Source organism: Neovison vison, chromosome X (assembly GCF_020171115.1).
Source record: "Neovison vison isolate M4711 chromosome X, ASM_NN_V1, whole genome shotgun sequence".
NCBI lineage: Eukaryota > Metazoa > Chordata > Mammalia > Carnivora > Mustelidae > Neogale > Neogale vison.
In genome coordinates, this window is record NC_058105.1 from 6,495,266 (window position 1) to 6,506,046 (window position 10,781).

The window sequence follows — 10,781 nt, forward strand, 5'->3', positions numbered from 1 at the left end:
CGCCTAATTTTGTCATGCCGAACTTCCCACAGCGGGGCCTCCCTAGCCCCCTCCCCGCCACACCCCCCCATCCCCGCGCTCCCCTTCCTCTCCCCTTTCTGAGCTTTAAGAGTTTCCCAAGCCCTTTTCCTCCGTTATTTCGCTGCAGCCCCGTGAAGGAGGCAAGATTCTCCCCATTTACCAGATTTGACAGGAGAGAAGCCTGCCGTCCTGGGGCAGGACTGGGGGGAGGTAAGTGAAGAAGCCAAGGTCATCCAGTCATTGGCGGAACGCAGCCCCAACCCAGCCCTTCTGCGGGCCCGCTGGAGCCCGGCTAGGTGGGCTCAAGCTGCTGGCCCGAGCCCCTTCTTTTCTCGGCTGGCACTCGGGGGCGGGCTGGCCGCAATGACAGGTGAGCCTGGGTCGGGGACAGTCGGGGGTGGGGGAGCGGGTGCGCTCTGCGCGGGGCCCCTGGCGCATGGGCCTTGGGCGCGGCCGCCCCAGCCCGCCTTGGCGCCTAGGCTTCCGAGGGCTGGTGCCCGGAGGCACGACGGTGCCCGCGCCTTTAGCCGGGGGTCCTTGGCGCGCCCCTGGCCCGCCGGCCAGGCCCCGCCCCCTGGCAGCACGGGCGGGGGCAGGGGCGGCGCCGGCGGAGTGGGGCGCGGGCGCGCGGTGCTCGGTGCGCGCCGCCGCCCCTCCGGCCCAGCTTGCCGGCCTGCCCTCCCTCCCCCTCGGCCCGCTCTTCTCGCCCCCAGCCCTCTCCTGCCCTCTGCCCGGCGGCCCGGCGCGCGCTGCAGCGCGACGATCGCGGCCTGGCGATCAGGGCACGGTGGTTGTGGCGCTCGAGGGTGGCGCGCAAGGCGCGGGGCGCGAGGCCATACCGGGCACAGCGGGGAGTGGGGGGCAGGCAGCGGCGGAGTCCCCAGAGGAGAGCAGGGGCAGGGGGGTGCAGAGGTAACGGGCAGGGCCCGGGCGCCCGGCTGCGAGGGGCGGGAGCTCCAGGCCACCTCGGCCCTGGCCTTGGGCGGGACGGCTACGGGGGCCCCGGGGCGGCGGGAGGGCGGCGGGCCGGGAGCGAAGGAGGGAGGAGACGGCTGGGCTGGGCGGGGGGCTTGGCAGAAGGGGAGCAGGTGGGCGGGGACAGGGGCCCTGCTGGAAGAGGCGCCGCAGCGAGGTGGCGGGCTGCGTGCGCAAACAGGGCTGCCGCCTCCTGGGCCCAGAGAACGGTGAGGCCGTTTGGGTTGGGCGCCCCAGCCCCGAGGGCATGGTTTGGTGTCCAGGGCCACTGAGCTGGGCGTGGGGAACTGTTGGGGCTGGGCGCGGCCGGGCCAATGCGTTGGGTGTCTTGAGCAGACCCAGGAGCAGAGTGTGGCTGGGCCAGAAGCTGGAGTTCCTGGGCAGGGCGCAGCTGGCGGGCGATGGTGGGCAAGGAGGGGCACTTTAAGGGCTGGCATGAGTGGAAGAGGACAAAGAGGGCCCAGAGTTTGAGCTGGAGTATAATTTGGGAGTTCCATGTCACTGGGTAGGTTGATGAGTCATGAGCTTTGGTGATCACAGAAGCCATTCCTGGCGACCAGTTCTGAGTGAGGGGAATGGATAGGGCTAGGATTTGGAGGAGTGGTTTGGAGGCCACGTCTTGGGACATCCGGTGCTCTGATGGCCTCCTGTGCCCATGCGAGGGGCTTTGGGAGCAATGTTTCAGAGGGCTGAGATTTGGAAGCTTCAGCCTAGACTGGGGTTAAGGAAGGTCTTTGTGGTGGCCAGTCCCTGCCTTCCTTCCTTTCCAGGACTTCAGGATTCAGCTGTGTTCCTGGGGGGAGTGGGTTAAAAATTCCTTGGCCTACAGTCAGCCTTACAGTATCCACCAGGGCTAGGAGGGACACGTACATGCGTGACTGCAGCAGCATTCTCTGTCCTGGAGCCCTCGCGCTTCCTCACTGTTGCCATAGCAACGCCCTATTGATGGTGTATTTATAGGGCAAGAAGCAGGCGCTAAATTTTGGGGAAGGTGGGGGAGGCAGCCTCATAGCAGCAGCAGCAGCTTCAGAATTATTAATGGAGTTAGTGAGCTAACCCTGTGAGCTCTTCGGGGGTAGTTCCTGGCTTGTCTGAGGCTTAAAAATGAGCTAGTAGCTTTGGCAGGTGTCAGGAGAGCACGCATTCACGGCTCTGATCTGTGTGCATGTGTATGCGTCAAAGTCAGGTGTGTTGGGGGCAAGAGGGGGCTGTATGTAAGCTGCTATGTAATTTCTCTGCACAAAAACGAACAAAAACAACACGGCAGTTCTCTGTGATAGGCAATGAAGTGTGCGTTTTCCTATCTTCATTTATTAGTACAGCTTTTACTCATTCTTTTCAAGCCCTGAAACACCCCGTGACTGGCGTTGCCCCTCCCCTCCCCAACCCCAGAGATCAGTAATGAAGCAGAATTTCGAGATTAAATAGTCCGTCTTCACTCTTAAAACATCGAGGGCCCACTTTTCTTACAATGGTAGACCCCTCTGTTGACAGATTCACTCAGATAGTTTTGGGTGGGATCATTGTGGGGTTCAAAAGAGAAAATCCCCCTTGACACAGTGTTTCCATAGACGGATGTGAGATTGGCTGTTTCTCCTTTAGCTTTAATTTTATGTATGATTTGTAGCCTACCTGTTTGCCGGAAGGATCAGAAGGTATATTTGAAGCATACATGAGGCTCTGAACGCAGAAATAGAAAAGCGTGTACCACGCTGCGAGGAAAAGCATACGTGCCTGATGGTCAGTGTCAACACTGAACTTCCTGGCAGCCTAGGCAAAAAGGGCGGCATAATGCCGTTCACGTGTTTGCATCCAGTTAGTCACAAAACCAGACCTTTTTCTTGTGGAGGAGAGCAGCAAGGTGACTGGAACACGTGTGGTGAGGAGAGCACTGTGCTGTGGTCACAGCTTCCGTAGTGGCAGGATGATTCCTGAGCAGGAGCAAGGCTTTTGGACCGTAGCTCACATTAGCGGCAACACTTGCCTTGAGTTAGCATCTCAGTTTCCGGAGATCCTCGGTACCCTGTTGGGTGCAGACAGACACGGCAGGTCACCTGCCGTTGTCGCGTTAAACTTTGCCAGGACCTGCTTCTCCAACGTGTGCTGCCCGTTTTCAGGGAATATGCTTGTCATTAGAGGTATCTGGGACTTGCCATTGTGAGAAAGATGAGTTCCAAAAATTGGCTCCTGTCTTTGTCACGGCTGATGTGCTTGATCTCACGTAATTCTACGTCTCTCTGAGTCCCTTTCCGACTCAACAGAGCAAAGAGTTTTTAAGGGAAGTGAGGAATGAGAAACCTTGGCCTGTAGGAGGGTTCCCCCCCCCCCCGCCAAAGAATAAAGTCAACCCTTAGGTCTTCTACAGTCTCTGAATCTGTTCATGGGGCAGAGAGCTGGCAGGTTAGCTTTGGGCTCTGCTGGGCCTTAGGGAGCTCTGGGAAGGGAGCTCGGGCAGCGATGGGAAGCTGTGTGTGGCACAGGGGGTGATGTGCCTCATTGACCTTTGACCAGTGGGGGTGGGAGTCACATCCCAGGGCCGAGCAGGTGCCCTGCAGGCTTTGGGGTGTGATTTCATTGTGACTCTGCTTCTTTCCCTTTGCCAGGCAAGTGAGACGCTGGACCTGAGGGAGCAGCAATGGCAGGTGAGTTGGCCAGGCCCCAGGCCAAGGGGTGAGGGCCCAGGCCCACCAGCTCACAGAAAAGGTCATGCTCGCTTTTCAAGTCCTTTCCAGCTTGCCTCTCCCCAGGTTGTGCCTGGAGATGTACGGCTTCCCAGGCACTATGCACAACGAGACGAACTAATAAGACAGGCTGTGGGATAGGGCGCCTGCTTTCTGGTGGGGCCGTGCCTGCCTGGGCCGTACGAGGGGCTTGTTGGCAGGAAAACTAGCTCAGGTTTGCCGAGACACACAGCTGCTGCCATGCCGGGCGGCCCGACAGCAGCTGGGTTCGCCCTCTGGAAGAAGTCTGTATGGCGGGCACTCAGGGACATTTTGGCAGGAAGCATCTGTGTCCGGTCTACAGAGGCTTCAATTCTTCGCGTAGATCCTGCTGCCCCCTTCCCAGAGGCACTCTCGGATTTGAATGCACCTGACGGCTCTGTCTAGTACTAGATTGCCTGGGGCCGGGCTAGTGATGACGACACAGGAGGCCACTCAGGGGGTTATTGGGTTATTAGTTCCTCTCATTCCTTCTCATTCCGGCCTGGGCCCTAACCCTGTCGAGTCGAATGGGGTGATTTGGTGTCGGTTGCAGCAACGTGCCCTTCCCTCTCAGTCAGATCCTATTTTCCTCCGAAACACCGGGGTCCCGAGTCTCGTCAGGTCTGTGGTATTCTCAGCAGGTATGTTGCGTCATGAGGGAAAGTCAGCCCTTTTGTCCCTTTTACGAAGGCCTCGCTGTCTCCGGCGTGGTGTGCCGCCTGCAGGCTTTGTCTTGCTTCCCTTCCTCATTGTGCTCCTGTTTCTGGGCTGAGTCCGGTTTGAAGGAGCCCCTGGGCGCCTGCCCGTTCCGGGCTTAGGTGCAGCTCTCTCCTCAGTGTTTCTGGAGGCCAAGAATGCCCATTCGGTCCTGAAGCGGTTCCCTCGCGCCAATGAATTCCTGGAGGAGCTGCGCCAGGGCACCATCGAGCGCGAGTGCATGGAGGAGGTCTGCAGCTACGAGGAAGTCAAGGAGGTGTTCGAGGACAAAGAGAAAACGGCATGTGCTGCCCCGGGCCGGGCTTCTGGGAGCAGCGGGAGCCTCGGGAGTGACAGGAGCAGGCCCTGGTATCTCAGGCCAGTCAGAGGCAACAAAGGAAAGGCAGCCCAGTCTCGGGCCGTAGGGGGACAGACAATATGCCCTTCGAGTCCCAGCCGCATGATTCTTCACTTGGGAGAGAGGCCAGTCGGGTGGGGCAGGGTAGAGAGCGGCCACGGGTCTCTGACGTTCGGCTGGGACCTGAGGTCTTGCACGCAAGTGTAAGCAGCCCTTCTTCTTTTGTAGATGGAGTTCTGGAAGGGGTACCCGAATGCAGTCTACTCAGTCCGCGACCCCGCGCAGAGTTCAGATGCCATGTACGTGGTGGTGCCCCTTCTAGGGGTGGCATTGCTGATTGTCATTGCCTTGTTCATCATCTGGAGATGCCAGCTGCAGAAAGCCACTCGTCATCACCCCTCGTATGCTCAGAACCGGTACCTAGCCAGTCGCGCCGGGCACAGCCTCCCCCGGGTCATGGTGTACCGGGGCACTGTGCATAGCCAGGGGGAGTCCTCTGGGCACCGTGAGACAGGGAGCACCCCGCAGGTGGTGCTAGGGCCCAGCCGAGGGGGCAGAACGATGGTCCGTCTTGAGAGCACCCTCTACCTCCCTGAGCTCTCTCTCTCCAGGCTGTCCAGCGCCACTCCTCCCCCATCCTATGAGGAGGTGACTGCACCCCAGGAGAGCAGCAGTGAGGAGGCGAGTGTCTCTTATAGTGACCCACCCCCAAAGTATGAGGAGATAGTGGCCACCAACCCTGGCTTGGACAAGTAATAGGACTTCTGTCCTGTCCGGATTGAAAGCCTCCTTCAGGGGTCTCCTATTTTTTTTTTTTTTTTAACTTTTTGAAGACTGTGCCAACACAAAACAGCCTTAGCCTCCTGTTGCCAAATAATTTCCTAACCCTGGATTTGTAGGAAGTCGGTTGTCAGAGACAGGTTGGGGGAGGGGTAGGGAACACGCATGCGTCAAAGCCCCTGGGGAGAGCCAAAGGCTAGAGAGCCCAGCTCTTCCAGAAGCCCCCATGCTCCCACCATCCTGTCCTCCCTTCAGGAACTGGCTTCTCTTATGCCAAAGGTATTACCCCACTGAGCTGATTGTGGCCAGAATGTCTGTAGGCTCAGGCCCCAGGGCCACGAGGCTGGCAGGAGACCTGTCTCTGTCTGAAAGCCTAGGCCACAGAGATGAGAGAGAGAAGCTAGCCCTTCAGCAACCCCTTTTCCTCAACTGCCCTGTGCTTTCTGTCCTTACTTACATTTTGAGGACAGGGACAAAGACTGAACAAAAACAACAAAAAGAGTAATAACAAATAAATAAATGACCAACCCGATAAAACAAAATAATACAACCTGGGCCATTCATAGGGGACTGAGGGAAATCAGATTTTGATGCTCCCTTGCCCCAACATCCATCCCCACACTCCTGACCGGGCTAATAGGAATATTTAGAGCAAGCGGGAAGGAAGACAGGATATGTAAAGGATGAGGGACAAGGGCCTAGCTGCCAGACTGTGTGAGAGGCCTGTGTGAACTTGGCCATCCCGGAGGCTAATTCTGGTTCTAGTGTGCTTGGCCTTCTGAAGACCTTGCCTTTCCAGACATGTGTACTGGCTGTGCTAAAACTGCTACCCGCTGGCCTGAGCCCAGTCATCGCCCTGTGGCCAAGAGCTGAAGTTTTCTCCTACTGAGGCTGATTGGCCAATAGAATGACTTAAACTCATAAACTTGGCCTCGTCAGCACTGTGCTTTCTGGCTTTGAACTTTTAGGATACTTCCCTTTTCATGAGCAGGTACATTGAGTTGAACTTGAACTTCAGATGACTGATTTCTCCTTAATGATGGTGGCCACCTGGAGAAAAGATCCTAAAATGTACCTTTTTAAAGATTTCCTGGCAGGGGAGGTGGAGAAGCCTGTGACATGGGGTCGAAGACCCATTTAGGGTTTGCTGTGTTATTGCCAGGTGCTGGTCCATCTTTCTGTGGCCCAGGAGCTGTCCACCTCTGCATTTCAGTGAGGCTTTGGACAGCAGTGGGGCAGAAGTGACCTGTCCTTTAACTGACCACGACCATGTAAAAGACTCTCGACACCGCATCCCCTCACCCCTACATGTCCCTCCTCCCGGCCTCAGTGCCAAATTACTTTTCCTCTGTGGTGCTTTTACAAATGTAGCAAATTTTTGTGGGGTCCAAAAGAGTGCACAGCCAGGGTCTATCGGCAACCCACTGAGAAGACAAGCTTCTTTCTGTCTAAACAGCTCTCCAAGACAGGCATCGGGCCTCATTCTTGGACTGCAGCCCTGTCTCAAGGCCCCATATTGACTTCTGGAGGCCTCTCCCATCCTGAGGACTTGCTTGGGACATGTTTCAAGTTTAGCAAACTTGTGTTCTTATCCCAACGAGGCCACCAGCTTTGACAACTTGACCTGGCAGTTGGGGCTTTCCATCCTTCCCCCTACCTCCCAGGCCTGTGCAGTTCTTGAAGCACCAGGGAGCTAGTGCAGTTTGTCCTTAGGAAGATTCTTCTAGAAATGTGTAGCTTATAGGAGACCGGTCTTAGTGGAGGCCCTCACGTGACTCTGAACTCGGGGAACCAGTCTCCTGTCAGTTGACACTTTCTGCCCCTCCTCGTTCCCCGAGGGCTCCCTGATGCTAGAGGTGCTGCCCAGGTACGTTCCACTTTTCCTTCCTTCCCCTTTCTCTCTGGGCCTCTGACACGACACTCCTGCCCTTCCCCACAAAGTTATTTTTGGCCTAGAAAGGCCTTGCTTTTTCCACGACAGAGGCTGCAGTCACTCCTGTTTGGCCATGTCGGAGGACCTGGGGCAGCCGGAAGCTCTGGGGCCAGCCCTGCCCTCTCAGCATTTCCTCAGGCAGGTGCCTGTGTGTGACCTGGGAGCGTGGGAGAAGAGAGCCAGGCATGGGCCCTGGTGACCAGAGCCAAAGGGAGTATGCCAAGGAATGCCCGCTGCCTTTGGCATCTGCTGAGCCCTTCCCTGCCAAGCTGGGTGGGGATGGGAGGCGGTGGGAAGCAGGAGCCTGGCCTGGTGGAGGACAGCACAGGGTTCCGTCCTTCGGGCGCTGAGCAAGGGCCTGCAGGGAGAGCGCACAGGCAGCTCCTAGGAGCCTGTGTGCTGTTAAATTGCTTTGCAGGATTCTCCCAGGTGGGCTTGCCACTGTGGTCTCTGGGACGTTTTTGCAGTATATTGTTGAAACAAAGACTGTACAGTACACAACGGCCATAACTGCTCGCGGTGCACATTTGGTTTTTATGAATGCTCTGTATATATCTTTTCAAACTCCGTCTTTGTATGGTCGTTGGTTTGATACAATGCTAAATCTGTAGTAGCCACTTTTTGTTGTTTTTGGACTTTGTGTGTGTGTGTGTGTGTACATGTGCGTGCTTGCGTGCGTGCGTGCCTGTACACATGTGCACGTTGCCTTTTCTCATACGCTTATCTGAAACCATAGCCAGTATGTGGCTATATTTGTACCAGGAGGATTCTGGTCTGAAGGGAGGAATGTCACCTCCTGGGGCTGGACAGCCTTTTCACAGGACCCTGAGGGAAGAAAGCTGAGATTAACCGTCCAAGCCCCACGAAGTCACCGCCTTCTGCCCCAACTTCACAAAAAGTTTTGGGAGAAGACTAGGCAGCTCCACCCTGCGGGCCTCCGCTCTGTGGGACCCCCACTCACGCACCCTTTTGGCCTGGTGTCCCCCGCCTCTGCTCCTGTTCTGTGGGTAACAACAGCTGAAGGAGATCTGAGCACTCCTGGGCCTTTTTACTTTACTTTTTATTTTTTGGTGGAATAATGTGTGACTATTGACTTTGGGAATGGTGGGGCTAGTTATTCAGATATTTTTCATTAAGAAAAAAGAGAAAAGGCTTTAAAAAACTTTTTATTAAGACTTTTAAAAACAAGAATCGCAAACCTGTCCTTACATGCCACTCCCCATTGCCTGGGGTTTTCAAGACGAAAGCACAAGAGAAAGGGGGAGGCACGCAGGTGCCTCCTCTTCAGCTTGTGAATCCCACTGCCATTAGTGTGAATTCCTTAGGGTGCTTAGGAAAACAGGAATCTGCCCGGTGGGTTGGATGTGGCCTTTCTGATGGCCTGAATGTGAGGAATTTGGGACAGGAAAGTCTTTTTGTTAAGGAGTTGGAACCAGATGGTTCCTCTCTGGCTGAGGATTGATCTTTTGACAACCAAACGGTATCCCATGAGAAGAAGGAAAAAACAACACTGCCTCTAGATTGTTCTTTTGTCTGGGATGGGGGAAGGGGGGGCGGGGCTCCTATTCACCTACACTCTGTGCTTCTAGGAGTGTGCCTGTGTGGTATGTCTTGCATATGCTCTCCTGTTCAAGGCCGAGATGGAGAGCTGGGCAGCAAAGCTTTTCAGCTTAACAAGTAATGAAGCTCCATTTCAGGATTGTGCCGATTCAGAAACAAGCACATCTTCGTCACTGAACTCTGCTCATACTAATCAGTATAATTAGCTAATTTCGAAGTACTGTAATCAGACTGCCTGCAACTACGGTAAAAGCCTATTAATTTGAAGCCCACTGATTCAGAACTTATAGAAAATCACAACTTAAGATAATTCATGGTATCTGCCATTCTTGCTCTGTAGAAAAATTTGAAATAGTCTTCGCTTTAGTCAGTTTTCAGAGTTCTATGTGTAAGAGGGATCTAGTTAAAATGAGCACCTTTTTCAAATAAAAGGCTCATGATATCAGGGATCCCTTCACCGTGCCTTCAGCTTCGGGGTTCAGCAATTCTCATGTGTAAGGCTCTTTCTGTGTAAGATAGTTTCTTGGTCTCTCTCCATTGTGAGAAGGGTGGGTGCTGCTGCTTGCCATTCTCCTAGCCTGTAATTTAAAGTAACGTAACTGTGCATCTTGCTAAATATTCTGCAAGGCAGATGTTTTGCTATCACACTGGACACTCCCATCATTTGCCCCCAAATATTAAACGTAGGGAGCTTTTCCTTTCGCAGGCTGTGGGCAGTGAGTCTCTCTCCGGCAAGAATTTCTCTGACAAGGATATCCAAATAGCACACCCCCTCGGACTCATTGCCTCAACAGTTGTTCCACTGTCCTAAGACATCTGACCGTTGAACAGTGCCTGCCCTTCCCCCGCCCCCAGCCTGAGCATTAACACAGATATTCAAGATTGGAAAAAATCCCACAGCTGCTTTTGCCTCCCAATTTGTCCCCCCTTCCGGATGCCACTTTCCCAGGCCTGAACACACCTGCTATTTCACTCTGTGATTGTGAATTTGTGACAGCGGAAATCCAGATATGTGCAACTGAGCTTATAGACATGATTACTGTGAAATGGATTCATTTTTGTACCACTTTAAACTGTGCTTGTATCCATGTATTGACCCATGTCAGCTGGAAAATCTGTACATTCAGTAGTATGTCGGAATTTCGCTGGAGCCTGGGAGCAACCAACAAACTTGCTTCTGATTCTCTCTCTCTCTCTCTCTTTTTATAATTGTTGCGTTTAGGTGTTAAATTTCGTCTCTTTCTGTACCAGAAGATAATTAATAATAATAAAAAGCACATGGCATTCACTTGTGTCCTCTCCTCATCAATCTTGGATTCTTGCCGACTCCCAAACTTTCACGGGGGAATGGATGGTTGTGGGCCAAGTTTTTTCTCCCAGAAGTCTGACTGTAGATAAGGAAACAGCCCAAACCAGTTTAGAAGCAGAACGTAGAGATGTCCTTGGTCCTAAAGATTGTCCTCATGTGTGTAAGATGATCTCCTGACCCATCCCCCAGGGATGTGGTTAGTGAAGTCTGTCACAAATCAAGTTAGCAACTTCCCTGTCACCTGATCCCTGGTTACTGACAGAGTTGCCTCTTGCTAAAAGGATGCCTTGCTTGGTTTCAGATTGGGGGACGGGTGGGAGGGAGAAATTTGTCTGTGTCCTGTGGAGGTAGAATTTAAAACTCAGTCTTTGCCCTGACTCTGTTTCCCAAATTCAGATGATGGCAAAAGTCAGAGAGCATTCAGAGGACAAGGATGCCCTAGCTTCC

The 10,781-nt window shown here is 54.2% G+C and overlaps 1 protein-coding gene across 2 annotated transcripts; it reads left to right on the forward strand.

Annotated features, from left to right (window-relative positions):
• The first annotated feature begins 218 nt into the window (after nt 1-218).
• PRRG3 (proline rich and Gla domain 3) lies at nt 219-10,313 on the forward strand. Of its 2 annotated transcripts, none has more exons than XM_044235540.1 (4): nt 219-231; nt 3,600-3,638; nt 4,535-4,695; nt 4,981-10,313. In XM_044235540.1, the coding sequence occupies exons 2-4, from the start codon at nt 3,632-3,634 to the stop codon at nt 5,506-5,508; spliced, it is 696 nt and encodes a 231-aa protein (XP_044091475.1). In that variant the 5' UTR covers nt 219-231; nt 3,600-3,631; the 3' UTR covers nt 5,509-10,313. The 2 variants fall into 2 exon arrangements, with proteins under 2 accessions (XP_044091475.1, XP_044091474.1); XM_044235539.1 differs by lacking the exon at nt 219-231 and adding an exon at nt 1,144-1,205.
• Nucleotides 10,314-10,781: the final 468 nt, after the last annotated feature.